Genomic DNA, 22,563 nt, shown 5'->3' with positions numbered 1-22,563 from the left:
CATGAGCTTGGAACACCACACCAATCATGTATTCACGCAAGAATACCAGGTGGCTTTTCCAAGACTTGTTTATCAAGAACAAAGAAAGATGTGGGCTCAAGGAGTCTCCTGCACACCCTTCCCATCAAATACAATCACACTACAAGCCCCCATGTTATCCCATCAATATGATAGCCTGGGTGGGCCTTCCTAGAGTTCTCCCTGCCCGGTGGTGTGGCTGCATGGTGGGGACCTCCCCTGAAGCTGGGACAGGACACCTCTTAAGCTTTTCCTCAAGGCAGACCTCTCACTCCTGACAGATCAGGAGTCTAACCTCAGCTCTCTCTAAACTGTGGCTGGATTGTCTGCCAGTGAGTCTCCTCTTCAACAGGGACACCTCTCTAGGCCTGAGGTTCCTTACCTGGGAATAAGAGATTCTTCTTTACCCAACAAGTAAGGGATCCTCAGTAAGGGACTGATGGCATGTGGCATTAATACTAATGAAACTGATACTCAGTACTAATTATTATAAACTCTGCACAGATAATTTCATTAGACATAAACCGTCCAAATCTGAGACTAGGATTGGATGCAGATATACCTAAGCTCCATCAGGAGTTTAGAAAGGTGGTCCCCTCTGAGCCTCATGACCCAACAGGAGGGTCTCTGTGCAACTCGTTCCAGCTCAATTCCAACTCAATTTACATTTCACGCACATGGTCAGTAAAAGAGGGAACTTTGCCCTCGACCTTTGTCAAGTCACACTTAAACATCATACTTAGATCACTTTTGCTCATACAACTGCTGCTGATTCTTCATGTGATCTAAATCAACCATTTGCAACATCCTCCCATCCTCCTGCCTTCTCTACCTCTCCCTGGCCCTTACTCCCACTTTGTCATACCCTATTCCCTTGCTGGCCTTTTCTGCCAGGCTTTTCCTTCCATTACTTCCTCTATCATTTCCCTTTCTCCTTAAACACTTCTCATGCCTTGAGAGGACAGAATCATAGAATGATTTAGGTTGGAAAGGACCTTTAAGATCAACTATTACAACATTCCCTCAGCAGTACCAAGGTCACCAGTGAACCATGTCCCCAGGTGCCACATCCACATGGTTTTTAAATCCCTCCAGGGATGGGGACTCCACCACTGCCCTGGGCAGCCTGTCCCAGGGTTGGACAGCATTTCAGAGAAGAAATCTTCCCTAATAGGTTAATAATAACCCCCCCATAAGCAACTTGAGGTTGTTTTCTCTCCTATTACTTATTACTTGGTAGAGGAGTCTGACCCTCATGTGTCTACAACATCTTGTCACTAGCCCCTTTTTGTCTGTTGCTTCAGTTTACACAGAAACTCATTAAAACTTTTCCAAGGAAAGCAAGTGTCCAAAATATCAAAAACTGTAGCAATTAATATAATGAACTTTCCAGAGTCAATCCAAATGTTACCTTGATCTTTCTGAAAACACTACATATTATTTTCTAAATTTTCTCTTATATTGTAGAAATTTTTTTTAAATGCCATCTTTGTTTTCACTGGCAACCACGTGGCTACTGGAAAACATAAGCTGATGTAAAAACTGAACTTTTATTCTTGTGCTTTGATTAGGAACTATGATCCCCTGGAAAATGGGCCATCTCAGCATCTAATGGTAATCAGGTGATTGGCATTACACTGTGCATCATCATTTGGGCAAGGAGATCAGAGACAGAAGACTGCCTTCTGCTGCAGTTCAGGAGCTGCTGCAGGCATTTCAGAGAAGAGCTCAAGAGGTCAACTTGAAGATAAAACATACACAACGTCTGCGGAGGAGTTCTGTCTGGTGCTGCAGTTCCACTGTGCTTTTGTTATTGTACACAGAGGTTTATTATTTTTCGGAACTATTTATTCTTTCTCAAAATTATTACTAACACAACACCATGATAATAAAGGCAAAATTGAACACAGTATTTATAGGCTGACTTCATGTAAAGGTCCCAGAGCATCTCTGCAGACACAACAAACCAGTTCTTGCATTTCCTGTAACCTTGTGTGTGATTGTTTCCTACTTACAGATGGTGAAACAATCGATACAGCATCCCTTTGATTTTCTGGAATCAATAAGCAAGTCCGTGGCATAGGTAGAATGAGACTCTATTTGTCCCCTTTTTTCAAACCCAAACCTTTCCAAATGCTCTCACTACCTGCCCTAAAATGTTAAAATTCATATTCCCCATGGAATGCAGCATGAGATACTAAACCAGTGAGTTTTAAAGGACAAATTTTAAAGGACAAATCACTTCCTTAATTAGTGAGGAGGCTCTCAAGGTATACTTTCAGGATCACTTCCAGATGATGTGGATGTGAGCTCTCTTCAGAAGGGAGAGTCTTACATCCCCCAGGACTTCCCTTGTGACAACATTTTGTATGCACTTAAACAGGGAGCTGGATCAAGAAACTGAACTGGCTGAGAAATAACCTCAAATTTCTTCATTTTCAGTTTTCTTCTCTAGCTCTAGTGCCCAGCTGAATGGGAGGCATGGCTGGAGTGCAAGGGGATCTGTCCCAGCCCTGAGCAGTTCACATTTAGATCAATGCAAGGTGCTTATAGCACCACAATCAGTCTGAGCAGGTCTAAGGGCCCCTTCCAGCTCCAGCACTCTCTGTTAGGATCTCTCTTCTCCTACACAGTGCAATAGTTCTCACTGACTCTTTTCTTGAAGAAAGAAAAAGTCTTTAAAAACAGAACAGGGAGAAGGCAGGTGACACAAATCGCTTTTAGCAAAGCAAAGTCTGTATTTGGGACTTTGGCTGGGGCAGGTCTGCTCAGTGACAGGCATCTGCAAGGCAGGAAGAGCGGATTGAGCTTCCAAGCACAGCCAGGCTGGTGCATCACAGGCCTGGGCCGTGGCTGAACGTGGAAAGAAGAACAGTAATTACAGGTGAGGTTAATGCTGTCAAGTAACAACTGCTGCCTTATTTTGATATGAACTTAAATCAGTACTTACTGCAAACTGTACGGCAAACAGTCATAGGTTTGTAGCAAAGACAGGAGAGTTATCTGTGGGAAGAAGGGTAGGGATGGGGAATAGATCAAGAGGCAAGGAAAAAGCTAAACAAATCACTTCATTCATATTGTCATTTCATCAGGAAAACCAGAGGGATTTCCATTCTCCAGATGGGGAAACAGAAGCAAAGCAATGAAGATACAGGCCCAGAGAAAAGGTCTGAGACCAACTCAGAACTAGAAATCAGGAATTCCCAGCTTTGCCCTTACTTCTCCAGGACTCTTCAGCAAAGATCCCCAAACTAATAACCCCATGCAGAGGGCCATCACCTTATCCTCATTAAGGTCTTTAAGACTGCAAGTGAAATGCCTTGAGCTTTTTTTGCTGCCAAAAGCAGTACCACCTGCTCTGCAGACCCCCCCCAAGCACACTTCCCACAGGCACAGGCCATCATCAGGCAAAGCAGGGCTGGCACATGTGTCATCCATAGGAGAAAACAAGAGAAGGTGGGAAGTAGCAGGAGGAGGAGAAGCCTTTCTTTTGGGAGTTGTACTGAATGAAATTAGTTAACAATGAATCTGGGAACTTCGACTCTAAAGCAACACAAAGGAAGTAAGAACTATAATATTTACTAAAAAGATACATGGTATTAGTTAAGTTTTGTCTTTTAAGGCACATCGTAGGCAGAAAAAGTAATAAGGAGAGGGAGTAGGGGGAATTCTCAGAACAACTGCCCTTGGCATCTCAGCACTGATGACTACTCAGCCTGTGCTCCAGGCACACATGGCAGTGTGGTTTGTCAAGTGACACACTGGATGCAGCATGTAAAGCACAGAGCAGGGGTTCTGTGTTCTGGGGAGTAGAATGGATGAACCTTTGGCACCTCCATGTCTTTTGTTCCTGTCCCTGAGCAGCAGCTCCCAGGGAATGCCCAGCCAGAACCATTGTTTACCCATCACTGCCTTACATAAATGGTCATGTTTGAGTACCCTGGTGCTAAATAACGTTCTGCAATTGTCTTGTAATTTGTTCAAACAAGAACTGCTGCCAAAGGCACAAGACCCACGTCCTCTTAGTCACTCCTGCCATGCCTCCCTCCCAGGGCCAGCACAGCCCTAGGAAGGGCCACGAAGCACACCTGATCCAGGGTATCCTGAGCAGGAAAACAAGAGCAAGTTTTAACAAAGACTGGTTCCCCACCCTTGGAACCATGACAAACAGTAATAAACATTCCAGCCACGACATACATGGCACAGACCCACATAATTGTCAGCTCTGTGCTTTTTGGGTGGTCAGGGAACTCTGGTGTTAACTGGATGCAAACCACAGCAGCTCCATGCAGATCATACAGAGAGTGTATGCTGAAATGCAGTAGGGAAATGTTTTTGTTTTGCAATAGGATGTCCGAAGCAAAGGACATGACTGTTGCCAAAGGCTGGTACTGGTCTCTGCTCTCATAATTTCACTAGAAATCTAAACCTTCCAACACTGCAATGCTCTTCCTTTTGAAAACTTGACTGTGTGGGAGAGGGACTATCAAAACAAATCATTTGGGTTCAACTTAGTGCTCTATTCTACCCAGTGTCTGCAACTGTGAATGCCATTATAACACGTCACAGCCTTTGGCATCACCTCAAACACAGGGCTGTCTGTTACAAAATGAACCTGTGAGCTGTAGGGCTGGCACAGTAGGGACTGCTCTGAGACCAGGGAAGCACCCAGAGTCAGGTATGAGTGTCCCAGCCTGCTTTATCAGCAAACAAGATATTCTCAGCACACTAAATATATTTCTGGGAAGGAAACAGGCTTCATTCAGGATCTGCAGTCGTCTAATGCAGCAAAGAAACACTTCTGTAAAACAAATCACAGTGCCCTTTGGTTTAGGTTTAGGCAGCTCCAGGGGAACAGAGGAGTTGTAAAGATCCGTGTGTGCTAACGGTGGCTCCAAACCACATCCTGCACTCATCTGCTGAATGCCTGGAATTTGCCAAGAAAGGAGAAATGGCAATGCACAGATCTGCAGCTCTGCCCTTCCTGAGCAATGGCATTTGTAATGACATTCCTTCACAGCCCACCTTCAACTGAGACCACCTCACCACGCTGGAACATTCCCCATCTACCCAGTGCCATGGCTACAAGGAGTACCTAGAAGCCCTTTTGTAAGCCAGCCTGTATCTCCCATAAATATTATATAACAGTGATGCTGGGAAGAGTTACTATGGAGATTGGAAAGCTTTCCTTAAGGCAGTGACAGAAAGCTGCAGTTTTATTCCAGCTATAAAGCAGTAACTAGAACACAAATCCTGGTAAAACAGAGCACAAACCAAAAACCTTTCCTGAGGCTTTCAGTTATGAGACAAAAAGCAGTGAAGCTACAGTTGGCATTTTTGACCTTGCACGAATAGCAGGCAGGTATCCGTCCAGGGACTGGCACAATGCAGTCACCACAGAACAGAGCTAGTCCCATCCTGTGCCAGCAGGATGCAGCTAATCCCTTCTGTCTGCAGCACAAACCTCCTCAGTCTGAGAAGTCAACTCCTGGCTCTTACATAATTCACAAGCTGGTATTAGCTACCTGATCTCTGACACAGCTGTGAGTGCAGCACGCTGGTCTTCTGGGCTGTGGCCACATAAAGCCTCTGCACAAATCAACAGGCTGTGACCAGCAGATCACCAGGTACATGTTTAAGCATGCAGCACTGTATTCCAAGGCAGCACTTTCATCCTCACAGCTGTCTTTCACTGGAAATCCAGTCTCAACAATCACACTGCTGCTGTGCACATACAGGACTGCTTGCTAAGACACTGTTTTTCCAAATTAAACAGCACTGGCATACCTGCAGATGTGCTACGAAAAAAGGCACCAAATTCACTCTCTGCTAAAGTGGAGCACTTCGAAACCTCAGTCCCAAAGCACAGTCAACAGCCATAATATTAAACAAACGGAAAATACCCCAAAATCCAAAGTACTAACTTCTCCATCACATTCCATTTCAGACTAAGATCCAACTTAAGCTCTATTCCTCCAACACGTGTGCCTTCACAGAAATTATCCACTGCCACGCTTACAAATCAGTCTTTTTCTCACCTGCCAATCTCTCAGCCTTCTGCAATCTGCCTCCCTGGATCCACACAGACGAGCTAGTACTCGCAGCACTCCCTGGAACCAGTTCTGTTTTCAGCAGGAATAACATAACTGCTGTCCCTGTCTCCCAATTGTTACTTTGGGATGTATTTCACATACTTGCAGTGCTCTCCTGAAACACTGCATTACAAATCACCTTTATTGAGCTCCAAGGGAAAATTGCAGCCCTAAGACACAACACTGAGAGGAAAAGAATTTTGAAAACGTTCCCGGAGAAATGAGCAAACGTATCAGTTGCAAAAAAGATGAAATCATGAACCAAGGCCACATGGACATATTCACTGCCCACCTTTTATTGAAGCCTGGCAGGGCTGAGCTTTTTAATAGCTTCTTATCATATAGCCACTAGAGTTTAACTACAAACACCATTACCCTGGGCTGCAGGGAAGGTTACCCACGCACTCAGGGGAGTTCCCTTCTTGATGCCTGAACTGACACAAATTGATGTACAAGGCACTCTCTCCTGTGCCACAGACGGCAGGCAGCACTCAGGGACCCTGCTGCACCGCGCGTCCCGAGTCCTGCACCGAAAGATAAGTTTCCCATTCCTCACTCCTCCCACGAGCTGCAACATATAACTCCATCCTTGGATTTGTGCGAATACGGATAAAAGCACCACCGTGCACAAGGAAAGCACACGCACTCCCAGCCCCTCGGCGGTCCCCGGGAACCCCACGGGGCATCAGACGGGGCCGCCCGCCTTCCCCCAGGCTGGCCGAGACCCCCGGCCCAGCGCTCTGACTCACTGTTATACTGGACTCCCTTGGCGAACCTCCTCTGCAGCGCCTGGTTCATGGACTGCAGCCCCGCAGGGATGTTTTTGTCGCGGACCGCAGCCTGGTCCGAGCCCACCAGCTTCTTCAGGGCCGAAAACATCTTTGTGGTTCCACACCTGCACCCCGGGGAACGGACCGAGCGCGAGCTCAGGGGCCGGGCGGCCACTGCGGAGGCACGGGGCGGCTCAGGGCTGCGGCGGCGCCGGCCCGGCCATGCGGGGCGGAGGTGTGCGGGCCCGGCGGGATGAAGCTGCGCCGGGGGAGAGGGGGCACTATTGGGACATGTCCCGGCGCGGTGCGGTGGGGCCGGTGCCGGGGTCCAGCGCGGGGCGGTGGGGTCGGGGCCGCTCAGCCCCGCCGGGGGCAGGTGCCGGGGGCCAGGCGCGGGGAGCGGGGGCGGCTCGGGACTCCCGCCGCCGCCATCTTGGTTCTTCCACCTCACCGCGGGGGGCCGGGGCGCGCGCGGCGCGCGTACGGCGGCCGGCGGGGGACAGAAGGGCGAGCGGCGCGGCCTCCGCGGGGACGCCCGGGACCATCCCTGTCACCTTCCAACAGCCGAGTGCAGTCCAACCCGCCTGAGACCCCTGCAGCGTGACCCCCATAACCGCGGCCATGCCCTCCTGGGACCCCCACAGCCCCCCAAGACCCTTTCAATCCCCTCCTGGCAGCTTCACAGCCCCCCACTCATGACCCCCACAAGCCCTCATGGGGCCACCGCAGCACCTCTGGAACCACCCCGAAAACACCTCTAATACATTCCAGGGACTCCTATACCGCCTGGCACTCCCTAACCCCTGTCGTCCCGTCCTAGGCCAGTCCCATGTTCCCGCGACTCTCGCAAGGCCGTAACTCTGTTCTGTGACCCCTCAGGGTCCTCTTTAACACCTCGTAATCCCTCACCCCACCCCTCCCCGTGCCCCCTATCTCGGCCACATATGGGTCTCTCCGGTCCCACGTCCCACCGTGACCTGGACCAGCTGCAAACATTCACCTCGAGGGAGGAGTAGACACTTGTTCCCTCCCTTGCTGTTCCCTTCCCGGCAGCCTGCCCCCATCGCCTGGGAAATGGGGGGCTGGATCCCATCCAGGGGGACCTCCTGAGCCTCTCAGTGCCCCCGTTGGCCATCCCAGCTCTGTGTGGGCAGAGGGCAGCAGCCAGATGAAGGTGCAGAGACTCAGTGGGGAGCACCCAGTGATCCCAAAGAGGTGGGGACACCCCACCAGGAAGGCCAGAGAGGACCCCACAGCATCCCCTGCCCCTCCTGCACCCCCCACCCTGCTCCCCACCAGCTTGAGGATGGACACAGGACTCTTTGATCACATTACAGACATTTACTGCTGGAGGCATTCCTGTGCTGCCACAGCTGCAGAACCATCCTGCGGTACCCCAGTGCTGGGTGCCAGCTCCTCATCCTCCGCCTGCATCAGTTTGAGAGATGCAGAAACTCCTCGTCCTCTGCAAGTGGAGAGACACAGCAGGTGATGGACAGACCCCCAGACCTCTCATCATGCTGCAGCCACAAATGATGGATGCTGCTTCCCATTTTGTCCCGGCCAGCAGTGATGGATGGAGGCAGCAGTCTAAATCCTCTGTGCACACCCATGCAGTCCTGCACCTCGTGTCCCACCACCTGCCATGGTGGCATTAATATACTTTAAATTGTTGGCAGGGGTTATAAAAGATGAGTTCTGCCCTAAGAAAGGCTCCATTTCCCATCCATGCGGTCAGGGCATGTCCCTGGCTCCTGCCCTCCTGGAAGCAGGCTCACCCAGGGCTGGATATGGCGGAAGACCCCTCAGTCCCCCATCTCTGCAGGAAGGTTTCCTTTGCCACACTCTTGACAACCTGGTCATCACTTCCCCTGAGAGCTGAGTGCTGCCTGTTTTGTCTCTCAAGGAGGTTCAGTATGGAAACCCCTGCACTGGCTGGAGCTGGGGGACCTGGCAGGTGTCACACCCCTGACAGGAACCCTGGTTTGGTCCTTAGTTGGTGTCAGGGTTCCCGCACCCCCAAATCTTTCTGTCATCTCCACTGCTCCCCACTGCACCCCAACCTGCTGGGGATGTTCCCCCTTTCATCAAGACCATGCTGAAGTTCAGTCACAGCCTTGGCACGTCTGCAGCCTGCACAGCCTTCCTGTGCCATACTGTCTGTGGGTTAATGGCCATATACCCTACCCAGGACAGATCCCTTCCAGGCACAGCACAAAACCAGCCTGCACCCATCATGGACTCATGACAAACCCATCCTAGCCCAAAGACACATCCATCCTGGATCCATCTCGACCCAGACTGACCCACCCCAGGCAGAGCACAAAGCCATTCCAGACCCATTCCAGAACCAGATCCATCCTGAACCCATGACAATGCATCCCAGGCCCATGATGGACCCATCCTGGACCCATCCAGAGTCAGGACAGACCCATCCAGAGTTCAGACAGCGCTGTCCCCACCCCAGGCACACCGAACGCAGGACAGGAGGTGGTACAGGCTGCTGCCCTGGGGTGGGGGGACAAGGGGAGTACCTGCCAGCTGAGGAGCCCCACAGTACTCCTTGCACTCCTTCTCCGAGTAAAACTGGTTCCCATTGCCCTTGCAGCCCCCATAGCTGAAGGTGATGCATTTGCCCTGAGCCGCGTCGAAGGCCCAGCGTGTAACCGGTGCCTGGCAGGGACCTGGGACAATGGGCAGCCTGCAGGCAGCTGCAGAAACAGGGGCTGCGTGAGGCGGGGGGTCCAGGGACCTCCACGCCTCCCACATGGATGTGAGATATGTAGCATTCAAGGCAATGCTCAGATCCTTTGTGATGCCTCAGCAAAGGCACCTCCAGTGCCCTGGCCCAGCTGGGATTCTCACCCTCTGTCCGGCACGCCTGCAGGCACTCCTTTTCTGAGTAGAAGTTGTTGCCATTTCCCAGACAGCCTCCATAGAGGAAAGTTTCACAGGCCATGGAAGAGGAGTTGTAGAAGAAGCGGGAGAGCATCCCGCTGCAGGGCCCGGGATCCCGGCGCAGCCGGCACGAATCTGTGGACCAGCACACCATGGCTCACAAGCAAATGGGAGTGCAGGGCAGGGGGCTCCTGATGCAGCCCCCTCTCCTGGGACCTACCTTCCTTATTGCCAATGTAAGTGGGCAGGGATCCCATGGCTGAGCCCTCTTCCAGGGGCAGGACTGCTCTCCGTGCCCTCTGCATCGGCAAGGAAACACAGAGCTGCCATCAGTCCCTGCCTGTGAGACCTGCTGCTCACCCCACTGCCCTCAGGGTGGGCTGTCAGGGGCATCTCAAGCTCCAACCCTTCTCTGTGCTCCTAAAACATCTCCAGTCACTGATCTTGGGTCTCTAGGCTGTGATCCCTCCTCACTTCATGATCTGCCCAGCCCTGTGCTCATCTAGGGTGGGATCCATGATCACAGGTTGTAGATGAAGACACCCAAAGTGCCCCAGTCATCCCCTGTGCTGGGGATGTGCCTCAGTAGTGGGCTGCCTGCTCTGGAGTCAACTGGGTTGTTTCTCCTATGGAAGTCCCATTCCCCCTGGAAGATCTTGCTAAACTCAACCCTGAGAGGCTGGGAGTGATGGAAGTTGAAGGACCAGCTGTGTGCTAAGCTTCCCCATCCCTGGAGAAGGGGCCTACAGCCTGGCTGGGACGTACACAGGCAGGCAAGGAACAAGGAAACACCAGCAACCTTCACACTTTGAGGAAAATCAGAATAGGAAAAGGCTTCCACTTGGAAATGAGCTCTTGTGCCCATCGGCCATCAGAACCCTCACCCTGCAGCCTGCACCTGCCTTGCCCCCATCCTTGCAGGCAAAGTCCATCAGCAGAGGTGGAAGAGCAACTCCCAGGATGGTCAGTGGAGCCACTGCCCAAACAACGTCCTGCCCACAGAGCCTTCTGCCTAGACACGCAGTCTCCAGGGAGTTTGGCTTGGAAGGGATGTCTCTGACCTTGATCCACTTCAGAAGGTCCCAGCTGGCCCACTCACCTGGGGAGCATTTTCAGTCTCCTGAGGAACACATTCACCTGGCCCAGGAGCAGAAGACAAGATGAACAGTGTGAGAGGAAAGGTGTCCTGACAAGCTCACCTCACTCAGTACAGAACTGTGCACATACAGGACCCTGCGCAAAGGGACACCCTCCCAATTCCACCCAATGTTCTTCTCCTCTTTGTGCTTTCCACCTTCCACTCACAGAAGCACCACCCTAAAATCCCCACACCTCCCTCTATCCTCCTGAAATCCAACCACCCCCCTGCATCCCCCTAAAATCCACCAACACCCCCCCGCCTCTCTGCATCATGCTAGCCTCTTCTGAACCCCAGACTGAGCAAGAAGCCTCCCATGTACTGGCATCACCCAGCCTGGGGACCAGTCATGAATGTTCCAGTGTGTCCCATGCTCTCATCCCAGCACAGTGGTGTGGTTGCATTGACCTGACAGCCCAGCACGGACCCCTCTGACTGGAAGATGATTCCTCTGGTGGAATCCTGGCTGACACATGGCCTTATTTCCTTTTCATCCCATGCTACCAAGGCTTTTGTCTCTCCTCCTTCCCTCCTGACCATCCCCCATCTCCTCAGCTTGGCAGACCAAGAAGGAGCAGCTGGAGTGTTCTGGCAGCAGGATAGGCACATGCTCCATGGGAGGTTACCTCTGTTGGCCAGGATGAAGATGGAGTCCTTTGGGATGCCCATCTCTAGAGCCAGCTGATGGAAAGACTCAATAAGGTCCTCCCGCAGCTCCGGACTCCTCCCTGGGAAAGACAATGGGCTGTGAGCAGGGTTGGTGTGGGAGGTGGTCTGCATGACCCACCAAGCTCAGGTGGCTGCAGGCAGGTCCAATATCAGCCTTCTGGCCCTTCCCAACATAGAATCAGGGAAGCAAAGATCGAGCCCAACCATTGACCCAGCACTGCCATGTCCGCTCTAAACCATGTCCCTAAGGACCACATCTATATGGTTGTTGAACACTTCCAGGGACAGTGATTACACCACTTCCCTGGGCAGCCTGTTGCTCTTTACCAGCCTTGACCAAGGGCTTGGACAAAGTGGGTTTAATGTTTCTTAATCATGGAAGACAGCATTTGCTGCCACTTCAGGGCCTGGGTTTTCTCTAAGCAGGTATCACCACCTTCATCCCAAACACCCCACTGGCTTGGATGTTCATTGCCTGATGTGGCTCTCATGGAGCCATGAGACTCTGCCTCTGCCATGCCAAAGATGAGCTGGTCCAAGGCACCATTTCTGAAGTCCATGGTCAGGTCCCCCAAGGCCAAGGGAGCTGAGAGACCTTTGGGTGGTGTTTCTGAGCTGTGCTAGCCCACCCCCAAGCCTGCTTGCCCCCAAGTGCCATGGCCAGACATACCATACAACTTCAGGGTGGTGCTTGTGCCAAAACTGCTTTTCTTTTTCATCAGAATGACAGCATATTCTTCATAGTTGGTACGGAGCACATAGGACTGGATAGACACATCCCATTCTGGGTGAGATAGAGACACAGGGATGTCATTCCTGCCCCTCAAGGTGAGATGGAGCAGTGTAGGACAGCCTCAAAGCTGAGGGCTGAAATCAGGCATCTAATTAAAGACAACATGATTTTTGGGAAGCAGGCTCAGATACAGTCATGACTCCCTTTAGGCTCATCAGCCTCTTAGCTGAGGGGATTGGAAACCAAGTGCTGTGGACAACTAAGATACCACTAACACCGCTGAAGTGCGGCTGGGAGGAGCCTGCCCCAGCCTGGGACCCTGAGGTCAGGAGCGACGTGCTGCAACATCTCATCATCCTGTGGCTATGCAGCAACAGTGCTCAAACAGCCCTTTCCCCCAGCTTTACTCTATATTTTGGCTGGAAATGATCCAAACTGTGGAGTGGCCTCTGAGCCCTGATCTACTGAACCCCTGAGCCCTCCTCCAGCTGTCCCCAGAGCTGGTCCCCATCTCCCAGACATGCCACAGCCCAACTCACTAGGGTTGTAGTAGGTGTATTTGCCAGGGGTGCTGGTTTTCTGGTACTCCCCTGAGACTCGTGTGCAGTCACCTTGCCTGGAGGGAGGAAGAAAACAGTCAGGTACTTGGAGGAATTGTTTTCACTGGTTATGGCATGAAAATCCTGTCTGGGGCACTGAGGCCATGGCACAGGACCCTTGAAATCGGCCTGCCCAAGGCATTGGGTATTTAAGCCAAATTCATCCTGAGCCCCTCCTCAGGGCTCAGATGTCAGGCGGAGCAAGGAACCCCTGTGTCTGTCCCAGCATTTGGGAGAGGGAGCACCCCTGGTTGGGGTGGCTTTGGAGGAGGTTCAAGCACCCCCAGCAGTGCCCCATACCGCAGCCTGGTGCTGGCAGTGCTGATCTGGTCGGCGCTGGGGCCAGGGCCCAGCACCAGTGTGCCCATGCTGAACTTCTCCTTGTAGTTCTTCATCCATTTGCAGGTCGTGCCAATGGCAACATCGAACCACTTCCCGTACATCTGCAGGGAGAAGAGAGAGATGTCTCCACCATCTCCACCATGAGGCCTCCTCACCAAAGTGCGACATCTCCTGATTTTCTGCAGAGCTGAAATATTCCTGACCCACAGAGAAACTGGAAGGTGATGATGCAGGATGCAGAAGACAGAGCTGCTGCAGGACTTGGGAAGTGTATCAGCACTGAGCAGGATTTTCCTTGGCTCCCTGACTACGAGGCAGGGCTGGAGGCATCAGGCTGGCATCCCCCCATGTATATTGGTGGGACCCAGACTTAGGCACACATGCAGGGCTGTATGAAGCCTGGCAGCGGACAGGGCACATTGTGGGGGATTTCCCAGGCAGCCTGCATCCGACAGAAATACTGCATGCTGAACCACAGACTTCCCTTGGGACCCATCTGCCATGACACTCAGGCTGCAGCCATCCTGCCTGGGGTTTGCCAGGATGAGGCCATGCCAAAGTCTAGCACCCCCTGACTAGCACCCAGGGAGTGCCACGATGCCAATGCCTGTCCCGCACAGCCTGGCATGGGCATGGGCATTATTACCCTTCTTTCTGGAGGAAAATGAAAGAAAGCTTACCCCATCCCTTTATGCCCCCAGAATTAAAGGATTGCAAGCTGTCATTACCTGCTCAGCCTCAAAATTCTCCTGCACTTGGATATCCTCATCCTGGTCTCCAATGGGGGTTCCACTGGCCATAGTGAAGAGGAGGAATGAAAGGAGACCCCAGATAATCATGGTTGGTGGCTTCGGAGTGCTGCTGAGCCTGAGCACTCCAGTAAGTTCCTGCACTCTGTGCTGTCCCACTGTGCAGCACTCTGACCTTCAGACCAGGGCCAGTGGGGCCGGCCAACCTGCGGGGGGGCTGCCGGGGCAGGTGGGGCATGTGTCCCGGGAAGCACCGCTGCCTTTGGCGGTGGTGGGGATTTGTAGGGAGCTGTGTGGGGTGCAGAAGGGGAGATGAGCACCCTCCCAGCTACACCAGGCTGAGCTTCTCACCCTTGCCTGTTCCTATACCGTGCAGCCAGGAGCTGTCTTTCTCCTTTATGTTGGGATTCATATTCTTGCTCTGTCATCCTACAAAGAGCCCCAGCCCTGATGGACCAGCCCGACCCTGAGGTGAGGACTGAGGAGTGCCCAGCACTCACCCCAGGCTGCCTATTCAGTGTCCATAGGGAACAGAGCCTGAGTTTCCTGCTCCGCTTTTGGACCTCTTCCAGGCAGTCCCAAGCTGGTGGCCAACATTCAGGATCTGGTTGGATGTGACCCATCCCACAGCCGAGGGTCCCTCGGCCCAGAGGAACAGGAAGTGCTGGGCCGTTCTCAATCCTTCTCAGCACTGTTTGCCTTCGTGGGATGATTAACTGAAGCCAAACAGCCCGAGGGAAACTGCAAACAGAGCAAAGGGCAGGAGTCCCTCTCCAGCTGGCCACAGCCCAATGTTTGTTGAGAAGAGCCACAGCTGGCGGCACGCTGGCAGAAGTCAGCCGGACTTTCACCCTCCACTCCCCTGCGGTCACTGACGGACTCTTGGATAAGGACCAGCGGGTGCTGCTGCCCGGGCACGGGGGAGGCGGGGTGGCAGTGGTTCTGGCAGGGTCAGCCTGGACATCTCCACAAACATATCTTCCTGTCACATCCCGGTGTGCCGGAAGTGCGGGGCAGACGCCCTCGGTAGCCCCTCTCTTTCCCGCTCCGCCTGCACTCTGCGGAGTAGCATCCGCGGCGCAGCACAGCCCCGGGCTCCAGCCCCAAGCCTGGGGTCCCTCGCCGAGGTCTCCGCGCAGGGTCCCCGCAGTCCCGGTCCCTCCATCACTAGGTGGCAGCCGGCGGTAAGGAATGACAGCCCCGCTCGGTCCCCACTGCAGGCGCGGGCGGGCAGAGGGTCCCTCTGAGCCCCCTTTCCTGAGGTCCGGGCAGAGATGGGCAGCGGGGAAGGCAGCACTTAGAGAAGGCTTGTAAAAGAGAGGGAGAGTGACTTCTTATACAGGCAGATAGTGATAGGACAAGGGGCAACTATTTTAAACTAAAAGAGGAGAGGTTTATATCAGATATTAAGAAGGAATTGTTCCCTGTGAGGGTGGTGAGGCCTTGGCACAGGTTGTGCAGGGAATCTGTGGCTACTCCATCCTTGGAAGTGTTCAAGGTCAGGTTGGTTGGGGCTTGGAGCAACCTGGTGTAGTGGAAGGTGTCCCTGCCCATGGCAGGTGGTAGGAAAAAAAGAGCTTTCACGTCTCTTCCAGCCCAATCTGTTCTGAGATTCTGTGATTCTATGTCAGGGACAGGCAGTGGGATCCAGCAGTGATGACCAGTGGGAACTGTCCCTGGGAACAGTTGCTGTCAGCAATGTGAGCAAGTGCCATGTGCTGTCCAGGGCAACTGGCACGGAACAGGCAGCAGTCATTGAAGCAGGACTGGCTGCCTGCACAGGGGACCTGCCCTGCCTGTGATTCTTGTGCACAGAAATGCCCTGTGAGAATAAATGTGCCCAAACAGCAATGGACCCAGGTGGTAAAAACACAAGGCACTCTCTTTATGCAGGGAGCCTGTGGGGTGTGAGCAGCTGCCAGTTTGCAAGAAATTTAGAAAATCTTTGTTTTCTGATCAGTTGGGACATAAACCAAGTGTAGGGAGAAACCACCAAAAAATTGCTGCAGGCCAAATTTCCCTGGCCCCACCAGTGCTGAGAGGCCCCATCTCCAGCAGCCCTATGGGGACTGTGGAGCTGGCACAGGGACAGGATGCACAGCAGAACCTGGGGGGATATCAGGCACCCCAAGGCCCTGACCTGGGGCTGGTGACACATTAGGCAGACCCCTGCAGAGGTGACAAACACCAGGACTTGGTGTCCTACAGTAGGAAAAGGACATGCCATTTATTTACACAGAGCTGATTCTCCTTCTCTCCCACTGGCTGGATTATGGGTCAAAGGAGATATTCCTGCCTAGTCCTTTCACTCTCCTGTTATGAACCTGTTGTCCATCAGGTTACAGGCTCTCTCTGAAGCTGTTGTTTTCTGTCTCGTTTCCCTCCATGGAAGCACGCTCTAGACTTTCAGACCTGTTATGAAATGAAGTTCTGTGGCTAGCACAGGCTTTTCCCATGAGAATTCTTCTTGTGTTTTATAAATAAAGATAAAGTTTGGATGTTATTGGAACAGTGTCCCAGAACTTGGACGGTGCAGGCCTGGCTAATCAGGCCTGGGGGAAGGCTTCTGACTGACCAATCTGGGTGACTTTTGAAAACTCTATATATATGATGAAATCAAAACAATAAAGGTCATTCCTTCTTGCCACTGAGAACTGGTGCCTTCATTACTCTGCTAGCTGCTCAACAGCGACATCGTTCTTATTTTCTCTGCTTTAGACCCACCCAACTGTTAGGGTTCCATACTCCAGGGATTGCTGGAGCACTGCAGTTTCATGCTCATCTTTTCCACCACCTTCATGATTTTGCAAACCTGTCATAGCTTCCCTGGGCCTTCCCCTCTCCAAACAGGGGCGTATCAGCCTTTCTAGTCCCCTCTCATCTTGGTTATTGCAGAGCAGGTCCAGAGGAAGTGAACTCCTCTGTCTCCTTCTTGAGATCCCAGCTCACGGTGCCCAAGCTGAGGGGTCACCAAAGTTTTCTGGTTCATACAGCATACTTTCTATCTTGTTCCCAGCATCCTTCTTGATCACACCAGTTTGTGATGACTTTTGGCTGCTGCTCTGCATTAACAGTTCTCTGAAATCACCAGTCAGTGATGGCTCCCAGCTCTCCTTCTGACTTCAAACACCTTTCCTGAGCTCCAGGCTGATGCCCCTCTAATCTCTTTCTGCCTTGCAGCATCACCTTCATTCCTCCACACCAGAGCTCACCCATTCTCTCTTTCCCCCTTGGCTTTGTGTTGTCCCTCTGGAACTCCCTGCCATCAACACAGCCTTTGGCCATCCAGAAGAGCTCAGTGTCATCCCTGAACTTGAAGTTTTTGTGTTAACTTTCTTCTCCAGTCTATGATGAAGATATCACATATAAAATCAGTCCAGGGCTGGTCCCTAGGGGCCCCCACTGCTCACTGTCTTCCACCCTGAAGACCCCTATGTATTGCTTCTTATCCTTCAATTTCTGGAAGAACTTTTCTTCTGCTCCCACAGCAAGTTTGTTTCTTCAATAACCTTTGGTGTGGTGCCTCATCAGAAGCTTCTTGACAATCCAGACAGATGATGTCGTCTGGATCCTCTGTATTCGAGACAGGGGCCCTCCTTGCAGGAGCTTTGCCAGCTTTTCCTCAACTCTGTGTTCAGCCACATGCTCAGCAGTCCCACCCTTTTGTAGACTCTGCAATGAGAATCTCCAGTTTTTAGCTCCCAGCACCCCATTTCCACAGCTGAAAGCTTCTCCACCCACCAGCCCACTTCCCGGCTGTGAGGAGCGGTCCCATGCACAGCTGCCATTTTATGGAGAAGTTCTTCTCAGAGAGGAGCAAACACCATCTGTCCTGGGGACACAGAATCACAGAATGGTTCAGGCTGGAAGGGACAACTGGAGAACATCCAGTCCAATCACCCTGCTCAAGTAGGGTTCCCTGAAGCAGTCATTCAGGATTGTGTCCAAATGGGTTTTGAGTATCTCCTGGAGGGAGGCTTGATGGCCTCTCTGAGACACTGATGCACACTTGTCGTATACATCTGAGGCTTCTTCTAGATTGACTTCAAATTTCCAACTCCTCTGGGCAACCTGTTGCAGCACATGTGACTGGCCTGGAGACATGCCTACCACCAATGGCCAACAGGGGAACACCCAGAGCTCCTTAATGGGGCCTCATTGTCCTGAAGGTCCTGTTATGACGATGGGTCAGAGGAAGCAAGCAGCAGTCTCAATGTGAGATATAAAGCAAGCTCAATTTTATTTCACCAAACGAGAAACTTATATACTGTTACAGATGTTTTTAATTATAGTTACACACATATCTGCAGTCTGTTCTCACATAATCAGGGTTTTTCCTGAAGACTCCCTTATTCTTTTCTCATAACACTTCTGACTCCCTATCTTTTCTCATAATATTTTTCTCACAGCTTAGAAACACAGCTGTGTTCCCAGGTTTTAGCTTCTCATGACACTTTACTAGGATTTTTACTGAGGCCTGCCTATGCTGAGGCTTTGTTCAGGCCTGCTCAACTAACACAAGTTTTGCTGGAAACCTGTGTTTTCCAACACTGTTACACCATGGGAATCCTTCAGCCCCTGCCTTTCTGCCTTTGATGGTTTAAGGGCATCACAGAATCACAGAATGTCCTGAGTTGGAAGGGACCCACAAGGACCATGAAGTCCAGCTCCTGGTCCTGCACAAGACAGCCCCAAAAAATGTTCCTCAACCACCTATAGCAGTTTTTCCCGGGTGTTTTGCACATCTTGTTTTTAGTTTTTGATTCTTCTGTTTCCAGCAGAACTGCCATGTTTTGTGGACTTTCCCATTCTACAAAAGCTTTCTGTTTCTGAAACATTGTCACTCTGTTAACCCTCCCAACAAACCAGGAAAGGTTGTGGAAACACAAGAGTTTCTATTTGAATTGAGGCATATGTTTCACCCAGGTTCTTACACCCTTCGGGTTGTGTTTCAGATCTTGGGGTTTGAGGTATTTTTGATAGTATACCCCATTGCAACATAGTTCCCTTTACTGAAATTACTATGTGATATACGTGGCCCTCTCGCCCCACTGCACTGTTAAACCTATCAGTGCCGTCATTTTTTCTACGGGGCCATTCCCCAGGACCTTTTCAGTCCAGTCCCAAGCACTTCAGAGCCAGCCCAGAACAGCATCTTTGTGGGTTGCAGTTTGTGGGTTCCACTATTTCCAGAAGCTTCGTTTACTGTCCGCACAGCCCATCTCTGCCCATGTCTTGGTGAAGCTGGTCTGTATGTGGGGGGAGGGATCCCACACCTCCATCCTTGAGCTTGCTCATTCTCTGCTCTTAGTATTTCCAGCTAACTTACTGTTTTCATAGTGGGCAATCTGAATTTTACATTTTTATTAGTAGAGCCTGGGATTTTCACCTGCCAGAATTTCTTCACTCACTTTTTCCTACAGCGATTCACTCTGTACAAACCCTCCTCCTAACCATACCCCTCTGTCAGTCCTACGAAACTGGTACCCAGGGCATCACTGCATCACAGTGGTTACCAACCCTTGTCTCTTTGTCCTGGTGCTCCCTGCACCAGCTTACTCTGGCCTTGCCATCCCCATGCCAGCTAAGAGAGTAGGCTGGGATGGCGAAACAGGGTGAGTGAGGTAAAGTGACAGGCTGAGAGAGATCAGGTTGGTCAACCTGGAGAAGAGAAGGCTCCAAGAAGACCTTAGAGCCCCGTCAATGTCTAAATGGGCTCCAAGAGAACTGGAGAAGGACTTTGGAAAAGGGCTGGAGTGACAGGACAAGGGGGAATGGCTTCCCACTGAGAATGGGTTAGATGGGATATTGGGGAGGAATTGTTCCCTGTGTGGGTGATGAGGCCCTGGCACAGGCTGCCCAGAGAAGCCGTGGCTGCCCCATCCCTAGAAGTGCCCAAGGCCAGGTTGGGTGGGGCTTGGAGCAGCCTGGGATAGTGGAAGGTGTCTCTGCCCATGGCAGGGGGTAGAACTGGATAAGCTTTAAGGTCCCTTCCAACCCAAATCAGTCTGGAATTCTGTGACTTGCAAGAGGACATGGTTATCAGGGAAACCTCAGAACACACTGCCTTGTGTCCCATGGGTCATGGAGTGCTTGGGAGCACATCTCTGATGCTCTTCACACAGGAAAGTTGAGTGTTCATCTAAGGCCAGAGCAAAGGGAGACAAGGCTGGACCAGGGAGGAAAGTGCAACCCAAATCTGGAGACTGCAACAGGGCCAAATCACCCCTGGCTCACCGGAGGCCTGGGGGAGGATGCACAGAGATGTCCCTGATGGAGGCAGTATGGGACTGGCTCCATCTTTGGCCCAGGTACTTGTGTTCTCTCCCAGTGTGTCCCATCCATCCATCCATCCATCCATCCATCAGAGCTGGAGGGCAGCTGCTGAGCTGCCAGTGGGGCACTGCTGGGCTCCTGATAGATGGCAACAGCCCATGGTGGCCTGTGTGTCAAGACTGGTGCTCAGCCACATCTGGGCACATGGGATGGCAAGAGGGATGGATGGTAGGGCGAGAGGGCAGCTGTTTCCCCAGAGCTGTTCTCTGGGACATCCCTGGGGATGGCTGCGTGGGCGCAGGGGTGGAACCTCCATGTGACTGGGGTGTCACTTGGAGCAGCATCTCAGAGTGGAAATGGCTGTATGTTCATCTGGGAGCTGTGTCAGCACCCTCAGGTTGGGTGTCAATGTGTGCCACATGTGTGCCGAGCTGCCTGGTCTCTGTGTCTCCAGCCAGAAGCATCAACCTGGCATCTCCCTGCCCAGAGATGTGGGGACACATCTGCCCCACCTGTCTGCACAGGTCATCCCTGCCACCCCAAAACCCCGGGAACCCTTCCCATGCATGCCTGGGAGGTGATGCCACCCTGTCCCCGTCCTGGGGCTCGCCCTGTGCCCAAACCACCTCTCGGCTGCCCGGCCGTGCAGATGCTCCTCCGCCATGCCGGGTCGCAGCCTCCACCCTCACGTGCGTCTGCTTTTTGTGTCCCTTCTCGCTGCAGGTCGGGCTCTACCCCATCCCTCCCGCCCCTCCGCCGCCCGCGCCCCCCGGCGCAGCCCCCACTGGAGCCAGCCACACACACAAGTGAACTTTTCTGCGTTTTCCAGCAATTAAAAAGAATAAAGCAACAGTTGTCTCCAGGCAGGGCATGGATCCTGGTGACCCTGATTTTCTGTGTGGCTGGGCAGGGTGAATGGGGCTATTGAGACCCCGATGACTGGCATCTCCACTCCAGGATTGTCTCCCCTTCCAAGTCCCCCTCCCCGCGCTCTCCTCCTCCCTACCCTCCTCCTCGCTTTTAATTTCCTTCCTGCAGAGAGCTGCTCATCCCCTTCCCATTGGCCAAAGGCCTGAAAGGGAATGGAGGAGACAAGGGACGGATTAAAGACGCTCTGCTTAGGAGCAGGCAGCCTGAATACAAGATGCACCGGCTGGGAAAGAATGGAGGCTTAGTGGGGCACCAGATCAGACCCGCCTCCGCCGCATTCAGCCCGACCTGCATTCCTGCATTGCTAAGCAGGGACCTTTCTCCCCGGCCAACCCCTCAGAGGGATGCCCCGGACCCTTGTCGCACCTGCTGCTGCAGGTAGACCTGCCCAGGATGGTCCCACCACACCCCTCGAGGTGCAGCCATGATGGAGGACAGCAGTGCTATGGTGCTTGCAGGTCGCCTGGGTCAGCCCATCCAGCCCAGGACACACACGATGTCCCCAGCAAGCCCCACAAGGATGAAGAAGCAGCTAGGGTAGCCCTTGGACCAGTCTGGGAGCAATGTGGGGCAATTCTTGTCTCTGGGACATTCCCAGCCTTTGCCCCAGCAGAGCTGTGGGCCCATCCTGCAGGGCTGGAGGCATTGGAGCTCAAAGGAGGGCTGGAGCCTGCAGCAGGGTTGGGTCTGCTAGACCTGAAGAAGGGCTGGGGCACTTCCAGCCACAGCCTTGGCAGCAGTGATGGTGGTGCCCCACTGCTTGTTAACCTGCTGTTTCTTAGAAGATCCCCCAAAACCTCACAGTGTTCCTTGCCCTTCTCAGCACCTTCTGGGGCCATGCAGTTCAAGGTGCAGATGGGACTGCTCTGGGGGCAGGTCTCGGGCATTCCCTGCTAGGGCTGGTCCTTGAGAAGGGCTGGAGCAGAGCGAGATGGTGGGTGGGCTTAGGGTCACACTGGGAGGGAGGGGTCCCCCAGGGCAATGGTGGGCAATGGCCACCTGCCACTGACTCATGGAGAGACACATGGGGAGTCTACCAGGAGCGGGACTGTGGTGTTGGCAGCATCTTGGGGCTTTCCATGTCCCTCCATGCCAGGTCAACCCTCCATGTCCTGCCTCAGGTGAGGCGCAGATAGAAGTGAGTGCCCTGGTCAAGGCAGGGTGATATGAGTGCCTGCTGTCTCTGACTAAGGACACTCCATGGAAGCTGGAGCAGCACAGCCCCTCCCTGTTTCTGATGTGCTGGGTCAATCTTAGTGCTTGCACATGAGTTCCCCACGGGAGGGGCCTCCATGAATTCAAAATCTGAGGCTGACTCCTGGCCTCAGCCTCCTGGCTCAAGCTGGTTT

At 52.6% G+C, this 22,563-nt stretch overlaps 2 protein-coding genes across 7 annotated transcripts in view; both read right to left on the bottom strand.

The window, feature by feature from the left end:
• The window catches only part of RABL6 (RAB, member RAS oncogene family like 6), a 55,128-nt gene extending 47,772 nt beyond the window's left edge, over positions 1-7,356 (bottom strand). Inside the window, exons 1-2 of one of the 5 annotated variants that reach the window (XM_085076539.1) lie at positions 6,860-6,987; positions 2,969-3,021 (exon numbers count right to left, since the gene is read on the bottom strand). In XM_085076539.1, the coding sequence (XP_084932665.1) occupies positions 2,969-2,993 (25 nt within the window). In that variant the 5' untranslated portion in view covers positions 2,994-3,021; positions 6,860-6,987. Of the gene's footprint in view, positions 1-2,968; positions 3,022-6,056; positions 6,205-6,859 lie in introns of those variants that run through there. The other 4 variants (XM_085076541.1, XM_085076537.1, XM_085076540.1 and 1 more) reach the window with 4 other exon arrangements.
• An 845-nt stretch (positions 7,357-8,201) lies between these two features.
• AMBP (alpha-1-microglobulin/bikunin precursor) lies at positions 8,202-14,186 on the bottom strand. Of its 2 annotated transcripts, none has more exons than XM_085076542.1 (10): positions 13,988-14,186; positions 13,218-13,360; positions 12,858-12,934; positions 12,256-12,369; positions 11,543-11,644; positions 10,878-10,915; positions 9,999-10,077; positions 9,746-9,934; positions 9,415-9,591; positions 8,202-8,345 (listed from the first exon to the last, which is right to left on the bottom strand). In XM_085076542.1, the coding sequence occupies exons 1-10, from the start codon at positions 14,096-14,098 to the stop codon at positions 8,314-8,316; spliced, it is 1,062 nt and encodes a 353-aa protein (XP_084932668.1). In that variant the 5' UTR covers positions 14,099-14,186; the 3' UTR covers positions 8,202-8,313. The 2 variants fall into 2 exon arrangements, with proteins under 2 accessions (XP_084932668.1, XP_084932669.1); XM_085076543.1 differs by having other exon boundaries at positions 9,746-9,913; positions 13,988-14,185.
• Positions 14,187-22,563: the final 8,377 nt, after the last annotated feature.

This window comes from Lichenostomus cassidix, chromosome 17 (assembly GCF_008360975.1).
Source record: "Lichenostomus cassidix isolate B80296 chromosome 17, HeHo_3.0, whole genome shotgun sequence".
NCBI lineage: Eukaryota > Metazoa > Chordata > Aves > Passeriformes > Meliphagidae > Lichenostomus > Lichenostomus cassidix.
Note: the sequence above shows the minus strand (reverse complement) of the source record. Positions and strands in the feature narration are given on the sequence as shown.

What these genes read in the sequence shown, in the direction of transcription:
- AMBP (XM_085076542.1), bottom strand. Translation starts at nt 14,098, where the DNA reads ATGATTATCTGGGGTCTCCTTTCATTCCTCCTCTTCACTATGGCCAGT. An exon ending in CACCACCCTGAAGTTGTATG is followed by an intron (nt 11,645 to 12,255) that starts GTATGTCTGGCC and finishes TGTCTTTCCCAG; the next exon opens with GGAGGAGTCCGGAGCTGCGG. An exon ending in AGACTGAAAATGCTCCCCAG is followed by an intron (nt 10,078 to 10,877) that starts GTGAGTGGGCCA and finishes TTGCCGATGCAG; the next exon opens with AGGGCACGGAGAGCAGTCCT.